This window comes from Solea senegalensis, linkage group LG15 (assembly GCF_019176455.1).
Source record: "Solea senegalensis isolate Sse05_10M linkage group LG15, IFAPA_SoseM_1, whole genome shotgun sequence".
NCBI lineage: Eukaryota > Metazoa > Chordata > Actinopteri > Pleuronectiformes > Soleidae > Solea > Solea senegalensis.
This window is the reverse complement of record NC_058035.1, coordinates 1,534,301-1,553,263: the sequence shown is the minus strand read 5'-3', so window position 1 is coordinate 1,553,263 and position 18,963 is coordinate 1,534,301. Positions and strand designations below refer to the sequence as shown.

Here is an 18,963-nt window from a genome sequence, read left to right as displayed (position 1 = left end):
TTGTTTTTTTCTCTCCGTGTGTGAAATCAAACTATTTACAAAAGACGAACTTTCTTCTATACATACGATTCTTTACGTCTTATATTGTACAATAATTACAAAAACACAGCGTTTTTTCACTGTCGTTGCACTTTAACACCGACTAAAGCACAGTATGCAATAACAGCCCACAATGCAATAATGTTATAAATATTCATTTAATAATGTCGTAAATAAATAAATGTTTTGTATATAGTTATCGCAAAATGTCAACAACTGCACTTCATTATTATTAAGATATAAAAATATATGGTGCTTTATGTAATCCTCCTGCTTTTTAACAATTAAGAAAGATTAAAATTATATAAAGACTTTATATTGTTTCTATACAGCTAAAATTTTCAACTGCATGTTGATGGAATAAAGAATTTTCTCCCTTTGCTTTCCATACTATGTGTAATATATATATACATGTATACAGCATAATTCACCTTGCACTGTATAAACTGGAGGCACTTATTAAAGAAAGTAAGAGTTTGTTCAAATACCAGAGGTGGGAAATCAAAAAATGACCATTCAACCCAAGATGGTGGACTTCCTGTAGGACTTAATGTAAAGTAGTGATTGACTTTTTGGACAGTCCTGATACGATTAACACGTGTACCAACTTTCGTTCATGTACGTGAAACTTTTTTTTTTTTATAATGACCTAATAAAAAATATTTCTTTCATTTTCTTTAGCCCCTCCCACTTCCAATTTCCCACCCAGTGACTTTCAGACGTAAATTTACACCAAGATTGATGCGGTCGCAGAAATTCACGTGTTTGGGGCCTAGGAAAGCTCTTAAAAACGCAATTAATTTGAAGCAAAAAAAATAATAAGAAGAAAAATACACTAATAATGTAGGTTAAATTAGGCTAAATTCTACTATAATCTTAATTTAGCCCAAATTTACTTGAACAATCATGACTTTTGTAGTTACTTTAATCTGCAATAATTTCAGTTAAATTAACCTAAATGATGTGTCAGGTTTTACAGTGCAGAATATTCAAAATACATCTCAATTGTTTTTAATAAAGCGATGGTCAATAAATTAATTTAATAGTTACTATTACTATTATCATTTTTATTTTGTCTATTTTTTAGAGTCTTAAAGAATGACAAATGATCTGTTATTGAAACATATTTGCAACATAATTACATAATGCACCAAATTATTACAATTGTGTTGAAGAAAATAGAAGTGCAGCTCCTGCTTTTTGTAATAACACATGGAAAATGGAAAAAAAAATAACGAAATGAGGCAAAATTTACAACATAATTAAAAACTGTGGTGTTGTTGCGTACTGTGACTTTAAACACGTCAAATGTTACCAGAAGTAAAGTTATGATTTTGTTCACTTATTATTATTATTATTATTGTTGTTGTTCATATATAAATGTAATAGCTGCAGTTAAAGGGATATTTCCAAAAGAAAAGAAAAGAAAAAAAGTCAGTGTGATGAAGGAATCATAAAGAGGTTTTCCCTTTGTGTTTTTTTTCTGTTAGTATTTTGTTGTCATGGAAACACATCGACCTCTGCTCTGTGAGCTGCTCTGAATTCAAAATCACAGTCGCAGAATCGACGTCAAACGCAAACAAACATCAAACAGCACACACTACAAAGTGTCTGCCGCGCTCCACGTCACGTGACTGTGTGTGTGCCGACACACACACACACACATCAGATCTGTCCTATGATGATGAAGATGATGGTGTTTGTACGTTTCAGTCCGACTGAAGCTTAGCTGTTCGTTAGCTCAATCGCTCGCCGCCGCCGCCGCTGGAGCGGCCAACATTACTGGCCCTGGGTCCTGCCTCCCGGAAAAAATGCTGAAAATGCCGACTCCAGATTTATTTTGGGTTTGAAACAAAAACAAAAATAAAACTCTTCAAGTTTCTTCTCTGCTGCTGCTTCTCGGAGACTCGGGGCTCACTGCTACTTCTTAGCCAGTTGGAAAGGATGCTGGCCCTTTAAATACACGCATGAACACATTAATCACATCATCCATCAAAGTACAATTAAATCAGTACTTCAGTACTACTTTCATTTACTTTTAGTTATTCGTGCTGTTATTTTCTCAACAAGTAGAATCTGGAACTTCCTTCTTTCTGACATTAAAGGGAGATTTAAGCAAGAAAATAGCTGATATTTAGCTTCGGTTTAAGTCTACGATGTCTTAAGAACATGTTCTTGTCTTTATCTCACTGTAAGACAGACTTTTGCTCACTCTCTCACACCAAAGTCCATCAAGTAAATCATCGATTTTAGCTCACTGGGACACCCTAACCGCTGCTGGTCTACTGCTGCCCGTATGGACTTTGGTGTGGGAGAGTGAGCGGTTTACATATATCAGTTTTACACAAGGAAAAACTTAAATGCATCTTTAATGTACTTTCCATACGTTAAAATGATTGTGATGTTTGTATGACTATGTGCGACACTGTTATGAAGTGTCTGTTCACCGTGGCTCTTACGCCATCTAGTGGTTGTGTTTGTCACTGTATGTATGTACAGGTCGTCAGCTGTAAGTCTTTTTTAGTTATATGAGTTATATAGAACAAAATGTTTGCTCTAATCTGTTAGTAAAAATGTTTGGATTTTTAAAACAATGACAAGCACTTCAAAATAAAAATATAAATCAGGTAATTAATGCTTTTAAATCTTAAAAACGCGTCTTATTCTGTCTCAACACAACTTTAAATTAAACCCGTTTTCTTACAGAGATATTTAAGTAAAACCACTTTACAATAAGGCTAAATATATTATCATGACTTAATGCCGTTATAAGCCTCTACTAAGGTGTTATTTAATGTTATTAATGTCTATTTTACAGCGTCTATAAAACTGCTGTTTGTCAGTCTTAACTATTACATTTACATGAATTTAAATATTGTACACTATCACTAAATCATCATTACTTTAAGTATAATTAATCATTACCTTTATTATTATTAATAATGCTCCTTGTGATGTAATGGTTAATAAATGCTTAATTATAGTTAAGTTATGCTTAAGTTATTACTGGTAGCTTTTTAAATCCATAAATAAAGTATGTATTGTTAATTAACATGATTAAATGTTGACTTAAAACGTGAATTAACAATTATTTAAGGCTCATTATGACATTTAATAACTGCTCATTAACGTTCTCTTATTGTAAAGTGTTGAAACACTTTGAAAACAATTTTAAATGGAGCGACAGCGACGGTGTTAATGTGAGGTTTGTGCAGCTCCTGCAGCACAGAGGGAATATTTTCTTTATTATTGGATCCAATAACAATCAGTGAAGGCTGTCGACAGTTAAAATCCAGGCCAAACAAACACAGAAACACACACACGTGAAGGTTTGGTTATTAAAAAATAAGCAGCAGCAGCAGCAGCAGCAGAACGTGAGAGAAGAACCTTCACTCTGGTCACTTCGTCCATTTCTCCAACACTGAGTCACTGAACGTTAACGAGCTTATGACGAGTTACAGGTTCAACATTAACAAGCTTTGTGAACATAAAAGAATCCAAAAAGTCAAAGTCATCAAAGTCATCAAAGTTTGTGTTTTAGCTTTAGGATGAGCAGCAATATTTCCATCCAACAATATGAGCTTTTATTTTGAAGTGTGGTTGTGTGAGCGACTGACACCGACACAAAAAAATGAACTTACTGATGGAGACAGTAAGACATTTGAACTTACTGATGGAGACAGTAAGACATTTGAAATTACTGATGGAGACAGTAAGACATTTGAACTTACTGATGGAGACAGTAAGACATTTGAAATTACTGATGGAGACAGTAAGACATTTGAAATTACTGATGGAGACAGTAAGACATTTGAACTTACTGATGGAGACAGTAAGACATTTGAACTTACTGATGGAGACAGTAAGACATTTGAATGATAGACAGTAAGACATTTGAAATTACTGATGGACAGTAAGACATTTGAACTTACTGATGGAGACAGTAAGACATTTGAACTTACTGATGGAGACAGTAAGACAAATGTAGACCCTGTGACAATGTGAGTGGTTTACGTTCAGTCCGTCTCACAGTGAGATAAAGACGTAAAGATATTATTAGTCTCAGGCTGTTTCTCGCTGTAGGGGGCGCTCACAGTGCAGTCAAGGTCACTCACATAACCACACTTAAAAAAGGCCTTAACATAATCCCTTTAATACACAGAGGCTGAACAGCTGTAAAGCAGGAAATGGCTGCCTTAAAAAAAATAAAATCAAAGTATTTACAGTGAAAAGAAACCAGAGTGAAAAAAATAGACTTGTTGTTTTTCCTGCCGTAAAAAACTAAGACTTTAAAGCTTCGTCTGCGTCGGCTTCCTCCTTCATGACACGGTGAGGATTTAAGGCTGTTCCCTGACCTCTGACCTCTGAAGAACACTGACGTTTGTTGGTTATTGATCATTAGCTTCTACTTCTTTTAAATGTGATAAACAGCTGCTGCGTCTTCAAGAACTGCAGGATTCACGCTGTCACGCTGAGTGAATCTGATCTTTTACAGGCACAAAAATGACATCATGTCCTTCATTCAGAGTCCAAGGGGAAGTGGTGATTTTCAGATTAAGTCTTTTCCACCAGGAAAAAGAGAATAAGAAAATAAATGTGTTTCACCAACATAATAATATATTTAATATAATAATAATATGTTCAGCATCCTCACATTTCAGACGCTAAATTCACCTTTGAGGTAAAAAACTAGTCCATCACTTAATCCTGGGTTTTCTGGATTTTTAATCCCAATTATTTATTTCCACCATGAATTTTTAGAAGTTGAATTTTGAAAACAATGAAAAAAAAGATAAGAGAATCAAATACATAATTTGATATGAAAAAAATAAATCTGCCTCAAAAAAATGAACAGTTTAATAATTCTTCAACACATTTTGAAAAAATTGAGAAATAAGTAAAATTTCATTTAATTTACTGTAAATTCACAGCAGTAACATAATATAATATCATTCTAATTTTTGTCATTTTTGACATAAATATCTTCTTCTTCTAATTATTTTTTTTCTGCTGAGTTGTAAACAAACAATGAAAATTATTTTGAAAATACGGAACATGTCTGTGTTTCCTCTTTGTCCAGGAACAGCCTTAATATACAAACACACATACATATATATATATATATATATATATATATATATATATATATATATATATATATATATATATATATATAAATCTTTCATCAGAAGGAGGAGAGTTAAACTCAGACTTTTCAAAATAAAAGCAAAACACACACACACACACACACACAATCTTTCCAGCTTCACAAATTCAGTGCAGCATGGTCTAAACACAACAACACAAAAACATAATGCAATAAGTTAATAAGCATTATTATCACCTCACATTATGCACAAATATCATGCAAGTTTATAAAGCAACATTTTTTTACTTATCCGATCATATGAGTTATAAAAAAGAAAAATGGAATATGTTAAAACACTAGAATAATATGTATTAAACAATCTGTACAAAAAAACATTATATGTATTTTTATTTGGTTTTATTCTTTTATTTTATAAACATCTTTTTAATCTTCCAAATGTTTAACAGAATATTGATAAAGTAAAAAAATAAATATCCTATGTACAGACACATCAGCCAATCCGAAGGTTATTGTCACTGCAAGAAACAAGACAAGTTAAATATGTTAGAACAAACCTTTTAAATAAACACACAAATACAGCACAAAGTGGTCCAAACTCCAACGTCCACTTACTTTATTCCAACATCCTGGTACAGGTAAACCATCGTCACCCTGTAAACAACAACAACAACAACAACAACAACAACACGGGGTTTAATTCATGAAAAATGAAGAACATTATTGTCACGTTAATGTGAAACAACAACACTTTACAAATGTGAAACAACGCTGAACTTCAATGTACACAGAGGCAGAGGTCAGATAAGAGGTCGCTCATGGCACCACCTACTGGACAAGGACAATATACACACACACACACACATACACATACACACACACACACACAAACACACACACACATATATATGTGTGTATATATATATATACACACATATATATACACACATACACACACATATGTGTATATATATATATATACACATGTATGTATATATATACATATACACACACGTATATATATATATATATACATACTTACATAAACAGTAGTGTAAATAAATATATGTATACTTAAAAATAAACAAACCTAATAATATAACAATAGTTAAGACACAAGAAATTAGAATTATGGAAGTCTATCTATCTATCTATGCTAGCTAACATCTAATGAAGTTACATAACTTATGTAATACTGAAATATCAATAATAATAATAATAATAATAATAATAACGAATAAAATGTCTGTTTTTCTAACAGAATCTTTGTCTTGAAGAACATTTAAAGGTCTTGACAGCGTTTAAATGAAAACAACCCTCAGTTCTGTGACATGCCACACACATACATTATACCTTCACTCTCCATCCACCACAATACAGTCATTCACTCATTCATTCACAAAGAAAATCAAACTCCAGTTAACCAGAAGAAGAAAAGTGAAACTAAAAATCTACAGAAAAACATTTAAAAACAGTGAACCATGTTTTTATTCCCCCATAATTCTATGCTATGACTACTAATAACAATAATTATTATAACAATAATAATAATAATAATAATAATAATAACAGTAGATTCATCTAAATATCAACGCTCTTCAGCTATGGGGCTACGCTTCCTGTTGCCATGGAGATGGTATCGACTGGTGCTCCATGCAGAGAGAGAGAGAGAGAGACAGAGAGAGAGAGAGAGACAGTGAAGGAAACAGGAGATTAAGAAGGAAAGTTCTAGTATTTTTAACATTAACTTAAAAACTTAAGTGCAAAGTCTTTCAAGAATTTAACGGCTTTAAATTAGTAAGAAAAAAAACGAAAAATTGTAGTTAAATAACTTTAGAGATTAGTCACAATCAAAGATCTGTTGTAGAAGTTAATAAGTTAGTTAATAAGTTAAAAACTAAACTAATACGTGTCGATGATCAAGTCAATAAGAAAAGTTCAGGCTTTTTTTAAATTTCTTTTTAAAAGAGTGAATCATTGAATTTAAACATAGTACAAACATGCATGTTATTATATTATATATTATATAAGTGTAAATGTTCATAGGCTGTGGTCAGAGATGACTGAGGTGCATGCTGGGTAAACAGTGAAGGGAAAGAAAGAGCACCATACCACAGGACAAGGGGCATCCAGCCCGTCCAGGCCCGGGAGACCCGGTTCCCCTTTCTCCCCTTTAAAGCCTCGGAAACCCTGTTTGTGAAATCAGCCGTTTTAAAATAAAACAAAATGGCAGCTGAGACGCTGGGACGGTGTCCTCTTCTGTCCACTGGGGCAGGTTGTCCTGGACATGCAGTGCAGACTGAGACGGACAGGGACCAGGACAGAACCAGGTCTCACTGAGACGAGTGTGAACAGGTTTTTGTTGAGTTCTGACACCAAAGTGAATCATCACAAATCAACATAAAGTGATTTTACTGTTTGTTGAATGGATTATTATTGTTGTTGTTGTTATTAATGATAATAATAACAATAATAACACAAAAACATGTAACACATGTATTTCTTACATGAACAATAAAGAAGTATAAAACTCATTCATATTTCTATGCTAGCAAGCTAACTAGCAAAGCTATCTGTAGCTATATTTTTTGAGCTATCTTATCTTATCTGACTCTTTTTATCTTTGTCAGCAGCCCACTGATTATTTTAGCTAACAAGATAACTAGTTAGCTGTCTATTTAGCTAATAGTTAATAAGTTATCGGTCTATTTATCTTTGTTAGCAACTTACTTATTAATTTAGCTAGTAGTTAACTTTATCAACACAAGGTACAAAGTGCTTTCTCTGTCATATGTTTCTTTTAGAATCAGCTAAAACAAAGAAGGTAACAGGAATTATTATTATGATTAATAATTGATTACATTATATGTCGCAACTTTCTTTTAACCAGTTTGAGTTTTATTTCTCAGCGTAGGCAGTTGATCACTTGATTAACATTAAACTTAAAAGGTTGATGAATAATGTCTTTAACGTTGCTTTGTTTTTGTTGTTGCGTGTTCATGTGTGTGCAGAACTCTAGTTTCATCCTCATCATCTGTTCTTAAACATGACGCAGCAGAAACTCGGAGCTGCAGGAGGAATGAAAAAGAAATAAAAAATCTAAAACCATACACTCGTGAGCAGAAGAAGCAGAAGCCGTCTGTTTCCTGTCCGTCTCATTCCTGCAGGAAGAAGAAGCAGCTCCGGGCAGAGGTGTGGTCCAATTAAACATCTCTTTAATCCCTCTTGATGTTCTGAATGAAAACATCAGAATTACGGCTGCAAACGTTCAGCCACATTTTTCTTCAGTATAAACTGGACCACACCTTTCCTCAGGTTACAGTTAGAACGACTGTAAAAACCGGAGCCCGAAGGAAGAAACTCAACTCAGGTTTGACGCGACTCCAGTAAAAGTCGCATGTTCTGAAAAAGTCGTGTTCTTCCTTTTGACTCTCGGCTTCACATCAGACCACTGACATACCAACGGACACGGGGCATCTAATCCAGGTGCTCCTTGGTCTCCCTTATCCCCTTTGGCCCCCCTGTTGCCTTTCTTGCCCCTCTCTCCCTGCAAACAGCGTATTAAGAAAGACAAACTTTAGTCCTCCTCATTTAAAGCCACACATGAAGCAAACGTTTATGTTTGGTTTTTATTGCTTTCACATCAATGTCATTTAGACAGTGTGTCAAAATAAGTTATTTCTTTATATTAACTACTGTGTTTGCTTTGCTTTTTTCTATATAAATAAAAAAAGGTTTTTAAGTAAATTTAGTGGGAAAGGAAGGTGAGTGGAGGCAGTTAAAGGAAGGGAGATTAAAGCCAGTGGAGTCAGTGAGCAGCTATAAAAACTTATTTTACAGCAGTTGGTTTGAGCTAAATCACAGATTATATAATTACACGCAGTTTTTCCTGTCCGTTTACACTGCAAAAATAAAGTCAAACATTGTCTTAAGATAACTTTAATAAGAGGTTTAAACTGTTGTTTCCATTGAATCCTAACTGCTACTGGTGTTTATTAAATATTTATTTCTAACATAGTAAAAGTCAAATTCATGATTGATGATTAACATCATGTGAATGGACGACCTGCTCACCAGAGTCAAAGGCTCAAAGGGTTCAAGTGAAGAAATGACAACATTAAAGAGGAAAACCATGAAAGTGCTTCCTGACTGCAGTGTTCTCCCACGACTGTGTTAGCGTCTTAGCGTCTTAGCTGCACAACTCAAAACACACCGCTCTGCTATTTAAAGGGACAGTTCAAGTGTGGTTGTAGGTCGTTCTTGCACATACATAGTGTTTGCTCCCCCTGCTGGACACAGGCAGACACGGGCCAGTGGTAATAATAACACTGGGCACGCGAGGTGTTCCCTCTACGCAGATGACATCATTGTTTATTCATCAACTGTAACTCATTAACACAGTCACCTTTGTTAACAGCCTACTTTTTAATTTAGCCAACTAGTTATCTGTACATATAGCTAATAGGTAATGAGTTAAGCTAGCTAGCTAATAGATAGATAGATAGCTATACTTTTAGCTAGTTATCTGTCCATATAGCCAATAGTTGTTTTAGTAGTTATCTGTTTATTTAACTAATAGTTAACAAGCTGTCTAGTTATCTTTGTTAGCACCTACTTATTTATTTAGCTAACGAGTTATCCGTCTAGTTATCTTTGTTAGCTGTCTACTTATTAATTTTGCTAACTAGTCAACTACTATCAGTCTATATAGCTAATAGTTGACTAGTTTTCTGTATATTAAGCAGTTAATAACATATCAGTCTAGTTATCTTTGTTAGCACCTACTTATTAATTTAGCTCACTAAGTATCTGTATATTTAGCTAACAGTTAACTAGTTATCTGTATATTTAGCAAACAGTTAATGAGTTATCTTTGTTAGCAGCCTCCTTGTGATCCTGACTTAACATAGTTCACGTTGTTAAACCTACAATAACTATAGGGTATTTTTTTACTAGTTTATCTCAATATAATAACTATAAACTGACATTTCTGTTGCTTTGTAAACCGTTCACTTTCCCGCACCAAAGTCCATAGAGAAATTAAGCATTTTTAGCCTGCAAGGAACTAAAAGTTGCTGGTTTACTGCTGCCTCGTGTGGCTAGTTTGTGTCACTAAAGAACACTGAAGTGACAAAATAAGACATTTGAACTTAGTGATGAGGCAGCAGTGGATCAACAACTCCTGGGTGCTGTGATGTTAAAATGATTGATGGACTTTGGTGTGGGGGAGTCAGCTGTTTACAAAGTTTCCTGTTGTTTTACAGCAAGATAAAGAGGGTTCTCGTGATCAAGATGCTCAGAACGACATACAACCACATTTCAACATGGAATTAAAGGCACAAAGCAGAACCATGTGAACAGGAGGCGAAGGCTACTGTAAGAAATATAAACTTCAAGGCTTTGGTCTCAAATGCAAAGCCCAGCTGTGAGTGTTGCTAGTAGCAGAAGCTCACATTCCAAAAAATCGATACAGTCACATTTACACATGTAATATTTTATCTACTGACTTCTAAAGTCTAAAGCTGTTGTTCATGCATTAAAACTCTGAAATTAGCTTTTGGCAGCAAGCTAGGCCTCGTTAGGAATCTCTCCTCTATGCTGACGATCAAAGAGTGGACCAATACAACCACAATACTCTCAAATTACTGGGGCCCCTTAGTTCAGGGCCCCAAACAGTTACTAAAAACTGTTGTTACACCCCTGGTGGTTTGCACAAAGGTAAAATAATAACATATTATCATGGTAACTGATTATTCTACAGCAAACGGTGCCTTTAAACGGGACTCGTCAACTTGTGTTTATGACATGAGAAACTGGACCCAAAGATCTTATTATTTCAAATAAAAAAATGTATTTGTAAACTACTTCTTAGAAAAGGGAACAGGTCATCAGAAAACAGTCAAGTTAGTTAGCTTTAGCTTTTTAAGATTTATCTTTTATGAGAGCAAAAATGTGCAAACTTACATAAATACGCCATAGTTGTCTTCGTAAAAAGATATCTAACATTTTAAATAACAAATACATTTATTAACTAAATATTAAAAATAGACAGTTATTGAAAAACTACCTTTGCCAGGTTAGTTAGCTATTTTAGTATTAGCTTTTGAATGGAAAAATACAGTTGTAGTGACTTTGCAGACATTTCCAAACTTACATGAATCATCTACGTGAATTTTTTTATAAACCACGTATTCATTTTAAAAAAATATTTTAAGTTAATTAGCTTTTATTATTAGCATTTGAAAGAAAAAATAGAGTTGTAGTGACTTTATTTCAAATAAAAAATAATTTATAAAAGGAATGAAATGTGTTATCAAAAACTAACTTTGTCAAGTTAGTTAGCTTTAGCTATTTTAGCATTAGCTTTTGAAAAGTTTCTAAAAGTGAAAATGTGCAGAACACAAATGATAAAAATCAAAGAAAACCCAGAGCTTTGACAAACTTTCCTCTCAAGACGTCGTGAATATCGTCGTAAACGCGTTAAAAACGACTGTGTTTAAAGGCACCGGAACATTCCCACAGTCACGGGAGATCACTGCTCGCTAATTAGTGAAGGGTTGGAGGGGGACGGACATTAGAGCTTGCAAGGAGTGAGGACAGTTAAATGAGGAGGAGCAGGAGGAGGAGTAAAGAGGAGGTGTAAGAGCAGTCAGATTAACCAAGGCCAAGGTGTGTGAGAGGGAGAGAGAGAGGGCAAGAAACCCGGCAATAAACAGAGCCACGGGCCACAGAGCAAGGTGGAGGGAAGGAAAAGGGAAAAGGAAGACCTGTGGAAACAAAGGAAGACAAGACAGAGAGTAAAAAAAGACACCGACAGCGTCTCACAGCTGTGTCTTCAGCACCTTCAACTGCACCGTCTCTCACTTTAACTCGGATTTCTGCTGCAGTTTTGCAGTGTTTCTGATGTCGGAGACCGGAGGCCAGTTGAAGATGCTGAGAGGGTTCATGAAATGTCAATTCTTTAAAAGATGGGAGTGGAAATGATTAAGAGTCACAGGTTAATGGGAAGGAAAAAGGAAACATTCATTTAGGAGGAAGAGGGTGTGTGTGTGTGTGTGGACATTACAGACACAAAAACACAGGTTCTACACTGAGCTGCTTTAGCTCATACTGCTGTGTTTCCGAGAGGAAGAAGATGGATATTAGTCCCATGTCTGTCAATTAACTGCAGAGTTTATAGAATGAAGGCTAATCTAGGCTAATCCAGTCATTCTCTAAAGAATTATGGCAGGATTATTGATTGAAAATAACAACATTAGGTCAGAAGCACTGATGATTAGAAGTTTATTCATTGTCTGTAGACTTCAATCTGACCTTTGATCTCAACAAGTTTAAAACATGTCAACGGGAAATGCAACTTCTTGGATTATTGTCTCAGTGGCAAAAGAGACGTTTTAGCCACTAAACAAAAGATTCAAAGCCTGTGAGGAGCTGTACTTCACTGGTCTACTGCTGCCTCGTGTGGTCAGTTTGTGTTACTAATATAAATCCAAATGAAGTGACAAAATAAGACATTTGAACTTAGTGATCCCTTAGAATCCCTGATTTTGGTGTGGCAGAGTGAGTGTTTACAAAGCCACAGAAACTTTACTATAACAAGTTTGGGAAAGACGTTGAAATCAGTTGTGTGAAATGTTTAAGTGGCAATAAAAGGAAAATGAAGGATTTATATATTTGACATGAGACTAATGTCCATCTTCATTATAATGTCATAATATGACTAACATTGTAAAAAAAGAAAGGAAAAAGAAAACAAGAATATTCTCATAATATGAGTAAAAATGTTTGTTACCATTAACTACTTAATCTGTACATTTTTAATCAAACAAACTAATATAAAAATATGAACATCTTACCCGGTTCCCTTTGAATCCTTGTGGTCCTACTAAACCCTGCAACAAAGAGACGACACGTAAACGGCGCGTAAACGACACGTAAACGGCGCGTAAACGACACGTAAACGACACGTAAACGTCGCTGAGTGCTCACTTTTTCTGCTTTTTTGAAATGTTTGTTCGTCACTCAAGTTGAATTTACACGACAGGATTTTTCAGCCTGAAAATCCAAACGTTACAACACGTGAAAATCAACACGTGAGCAGACGTCGGCGGTTTCTTCATTCTGAGCAAACTCACACCTGAAATCATTTTAAAGAGCCAAGAATTGTTTCCTGATGCTTTGGTTTTGTTTTTGTATTCTTTTATATTCTCGTACTTATCGTTTTCTGAATCAGAAAATCACTAAAGTCACAGCTGAAGTGTTAATGCTAAGCATTATTACATTATTTATATTTTTGGACTCAGTTTGAGTCACATTTACCACAAATATCTTCAATTTATGACATTTTAACTCTTTTTATTCTGTGTATTTTTACTTGAGTGTGAATTATTTATTTATAATAATATTTATTTATTTGTGTTTAATTGTATATTTTCTGACTTTTAATGTATGTAAACGTCTTTATGCAGCTTTTTAAAGTGCTATGATAATAATAATAACAATAATAATAATAATAATAATAATAATAATAATAATAATAATTGTGATTGTTGAGGGTTTAACGTACAGGGATGCCTTGAGGCCCAGTTGGTCCTGGTAATCCTGCGTCTCCTTTTTCACCCTGAACACAGACAAGAAGAAACACTGCAGCGTTAGACACAGACAGAGAGACACAGACACAGACACAGAGACAGACACAGACACAGACACAGACACAGAGACAGAGACAGACACAGATACAGACACAGAGACACACAGGGACAGACACATAGACAGACACAGAGACAGAGACAGAGACAGGGACACACAGACACAGACACAGAGACAGACACACACAGACACAGACACAGACACAGAGACACAGACATACAGACACAGAGACAGACACAGAGACAGACACATAGACAGACACAGAGACAGAGACAGAGACAGGGACAGACACAGACACAGACACAGAGACACACACAGACACAGACACAGAGACAGAGACAGACAGACACAGATACAGACACAGAGACAGAGACAGACACAGGACAGACACATAGACAGACACAGAGACAGACACATACAGACAGAGACAGACACAGACAGAGACACAGAGACAGACACAGAGACACAGACACAGACACAGACACAGACACAGAGACAGAGACAGACACAGATACAGACACAGAGACAGACACAGACAGACACAGACACAGACACAGACACAGAGACAGACACAGACAGAGACAGACACAGAGACAGACACAGACACAGACAGACAGACAGACACAGAGACAGGGACAGACACAGACACACAGAGACAGACACAGACAGACACAGACAGAGACAGACACACACAGACACAGGGACAGACACATAGACAGACACAGAGACAGAGACAGAGACAGGGACAGACACAGACACAGACACAGACACAGAGACAGACACAGATACAGACACAGAGACAGACACAGGGACAGACACATAGACAGACACAGAGACAGAGACAGGGACACACAGACACAGAGACAGACAGAGACAGACACAGAGACAGATACAGACATAGAGACAGACACAGACACAGATACAGACACAGAGACAGACACAGGGACAGACACATAGACAGACACAGAGACAGGGACAGACACAGACACAGAGACACAGAGACAGATACAGACATAGAGACAGACACAGAGTCAGACACAGATACAGAGAGACACAGAGACAGACACAGAGACAGACACAGAGTCAGACACAGATACAGAGAGACACAGAGACAGACACAGAGACAGACACAGAGACAGACACAGATACAGAGACAGAGACAGAGAGACAGACACAGACACAGACACAGACACAGACACAGACAGATACAGACACAGACAGACACAGAGACAGAGACACAGACACAGACACAGACACAGAGACAGACACAGACACAGACACAGGGACAGACACAGACACAGACACATAGACAGACACAGACACAGAGACAGACACAGAGACACAGAGACAGACACAGACACATAGACAGACACAGAGACAGAGACAGACAGAGACAGACACAGGGACAGACACAGGGACAGACACATAGACAGACACAGAGACAGACACAGAGACAGACACATAGACAGACACAGAGACAGACACAGAGACAGACACATAGACAGACACAGAGACAGACACATAGACAGACAGAGACAGACACAGAGACACATAGACAGACACAGAGACAGAGACAGACACAGACACAGACAGACACAGACAGACAGACAGACACAGACAGACACAGAGACAGACACATAGACAGACACAGAGACAGACACAGAGACAGACACATAGACAGACACAGAGACAGACACAGGGACAGACACAGAGACACTCACCCTCTCTCCCTTTGGTCCTGCTGGTCCTGAAACACCTGCTGGTCCTATGAGACCCTTTAAGATAGAGACATGAACAATAAACGGAGACGCAGCAGATAAAACAATGGAGGTCAAATCAGTAAATCAACAAAGCCGGTGATCGTTGGACTGATCCAGAGTTTGTTGAGTTACTGATCAGAGGAGGAGAAAATGAATGAGTGACATGTCGTTGTGTCAGAATCACAGAAGAAGACGCTGCTGCTGCTGCTGCGTCTCAGCGTTCAGTCAACATGCAGCGCGGCGACTCTCCGCATGCTGCGCCGCCATCATTCTCTGCAACGCCACAGCAGGACGCGGGAGACAGAGGTCAGAGGTCAGAGGACGTACGCACGACGACACTGATCAGAAAGTGTGTTTTTAAAAAGATGTGACGCAATCTTTACAACTGTCTAACAAACGTCACAAGTTTGTTTTAAGGGAAACCGGCTACTTAAGTTTAATAGTTGATTAAAGTAACTTGTAGTAAATAAGTACCTTAAATTTAACTTCTTTGATTTAAAACAGATTCACAGCTTCCTGGTCGGCAGTTGAGGGGAAACTTAAGGGAAATGTAACTGTATATTTTGAGACTTTTATAAAACCTTATTCTCGTCGACAAACGCTGTAAGTGTAAGTTTCCCCTTAAAGCCACTTAAACAGCGCTGTATATTTGAGGTGCGAGAAGAACGAGGAGCTGTGGATTTAAAGTGACAGTGAGGTCACGTGACGTCTGCAGCTCCACAAACACTCATTAACAACCGTTCTCTGCGTGTTCTTTATAAGTTTCAATGAAAGAAATATGATTATTTTCACCCTTTTTTAATGAAAATGAATGTTTTATGGATTTTAGACTTGAAAAGAAACAGAAACTGGTGTGGTCTTCTTCTGGTCGTTAATTCACTTCGTCACTACGTCGTCGTCAGACCTCAGATTCTGAGTGACGCCGCGTCCTGACGCAGCTACTTCAGGAAAGAGAGAGACGGACAAGGACCGGACGAGCAGAAGAAGCAGGAAAGCAAGCAGACGTGGACGCAGGCAGACATGGCAGACGTCAAGCAAGCTGTAGCAAGGGACAGGGGAGGAGGAGCAGGAGGAGGAGGAGGAGGAGGAGGAGGAGGAGGGACAGGATTTTGCGCCACTCACCACTGGACCCGGTCTGCCGTCTAACCCATGAGCCCCCTGTATAGCGTTGTACACAGTTAGAGCAGAGATGATGGAGGTGAGGGTGAGGGTGAGGGTGGGGGAGGAGTTTGGGGTGTGGGGGGTGGAGGAAGGGGGAGGAGTGTGTGAGTGAGTGAAGCCGTGACTCAGGTGATCTCAAAAACACATTCAGATGATGACGATAAAATGGTGGTGATGGAAGGTGGAGGAGGCGAAGTGAACGACAGTACATGTGAGTGACTCCCCCTGCTGGTCACGGTGGGTCATGACATCATGTTTGTAATTCAGAAATAATATTAGGTTAAATATTAGAGACAGTTTACTAAACTGGTAAAATAATCCACTTAACAAAAGACTTTTGTCATAAAATCTACATCAGTTTGAGTCAACGATGTCTTAAGAACACGTTCACGTCTCACTGTCACACGTCTCACTGTCACACGTCTCACTGTCACACGTCTCACTGTCAGACAGACTTGTCCTACAGGAAACTGAAGCTTGTAAACCACTCACTCTCCCACACCAAAGCCCATAGAGAAAATCAGTGATTTTAGCTGCGGGGACACAAGAGCTGTTGCTCGACTGCTGCCTCGTGTGGTCATTTTGTGTCACTGAGTTAAATCTGAATTCAAGATTTCAAAAGCCGAAGTGACTAAATAACACATCTGGACACAGTGAAGGAGGCAGCAGTGGAGCAACAACTCCTGTGAACTGTGAGCTTAAATGCATCATTTTCTCTATGGGGTTTGGTGCAGGAAAATGAATGGTTTTCACACCAGGACCTGAACTCTCACTTAAACTACGAATCTAAGACCAAATTCAACGACGTCTTTGTCTCTTTCTGTGTTCATCATGTCGTCTGTGGATGAAGCAGCAGGAAGCTGTAAGTAGCCTGTTAACGTGACTGCAAATGTGAAGCAAACAAACAAACCTTGTGACGACAAGACAAAAAAACAACAACATGATACAATATTTAAAAAAGAGGAGTCGCTCTGAGCTGGAAGAAATATTAATAACATCCTGAAAGCAAGAAAAATAACGACGTGATGGATAATAAACTTAATCACTTACAGGCAGTCCAAGATGGCCTCGGTCTCCTTTGTCGCCCTTTTGACCCGTGGCTCCCTTTTCTCCTTTGATGCCGATGCCTGGCTCTCCCTGACAGACACACACACACACACACACACACACACACACGCACACACACGCACACACACACGCACACACACACACGCAGCAGACACACACGCAGACAGACGGACGGACAGTTCAGCATCAAAGAGCCATGGAGATGTTGAATATTAATGTTTTATCGTGATAAAAACAGTCTCACCTTAGGCCCTGAAAACCCCTGGGATCCCTGATGACACAAAAACATAACAACATAATATAAACACAGGTAGATTCGGCCAAAATATTTGTCATTCTTGATTATTATTCATGAATGTGTCAATTATTACCATTAAAATGTATTTTTTTTTCCATCTAAAAGTTCATATTTGTGTGTATTTAACTGATCTGTGCCGCAGGTGCACCCATGGTAAACTGTCAAAGACTGAGTTTTGAGAGACTTTTGTAAAGTTATTTATGTTTTTTATGGTTTTCAGACACCGTGAGAATATATTTCGTGTCAGAATAAATGTTTCTTACAATTTAAAGCTTTGAAAACATTTGCTCTGTGTTGTTGTGTGTGTGTGTGAAAATAAATTCAAACAAATTCAGTCTCATTTCCAAACAATTGAGTACTTTTTTTTTACTCAGGTATGTTTTTATAGTTAGTGAAAATAAAAGAATTCATTGTCTAAAGGTATTAAAAAGCTTATAGCTTCTGTGTATACAGTACATTTTAACATAGTCATGGAAAAAGCAGCGAAAGGCTCCGTGTTCTGAGAGTTAATATTTAGTTTATACTTCATTTTTTATTAAAAATACTGCGTATAATTGCACTGCTGTGCACATATGAGATGTAGATTGTGATAATGAGAAAGGGAACAGATTGTTTTTATCTGAAAATGTAATTTTCTAAATGAAAACAAAAAGCCAGTCTTGGAATTATGTCATTATTTTTGACTCACTGCTGGTCCAACTGGTCCTGGAGGTCCTGGTGGTCCTGGAGGACCATAGACCTGTAGACAAACACACAACACAAGCAACACGTGTCACTTTTTTGAGTGTATTTGAATGAAGTATTGACGCAATACCAACACAGATGATAGAGAAGGAAATCTACAACGTTGGACACACTTTTCCAACAGGAAACTGACGTTT

General features: G+C 37.2%; 1 protein-coding gene across 2 annotated transcripts in view; it reads right to left on the bottom strand.

Annotated features, from left to right (window-relative positions):
- Positions 1-726: 726 nt before the first annotated feature.
- Positions 727-18,963, bottom strand: part of col13a1 (collagen, type XIII, alpha 1) — a 102,517-nt gene continuing 84,280 nt past the window's right edge. The window contains exons 31-40 of one of the 2 annotated variants that reach the window (XM_044046011.1): positions 18,771-18,821; positions 18,029-18,055; positions 17,767-17,853; positions 16,678-16,713; positions 15,517-15,570; positions 13,713-13,766; positions 13,003-13,038; positions 8,607-8,693; positions 5,762-5,800; positions 727-1,992 (exon numbers count right to left, since the gene is read on the bottom strand). In XM_044046011.1, coding sequence (XP_043901946.1) covers positions 1,960-1,992; positions 5,762-5,800; positions 8,607-8,693; positions 13,003-13,038; positions 13,713-13,766; positions 15,517-15,570; positions 16,678-16,713; positions 17,767-17,853; positions 18,029-18,055; positions 18,771-18,821 — 504 coding nt within the window. In that variant the 3' untranslated portion in view covers positions 727-1,959. The remainder of the gene's footprint in view (positions 1,993-5,761; positions 5,801-8,606; positions 8,694-13,002; positions 13,039-13,712; positions 13,767-15,516; positions 15,571-16,677; positions 16,714-17,766; positions 17,854-18,028; positions 18,056-18,770; positions 18,822-18,963) is intronic. The other variant, XM_044046012.1, reaches the window with a different exon arrangement.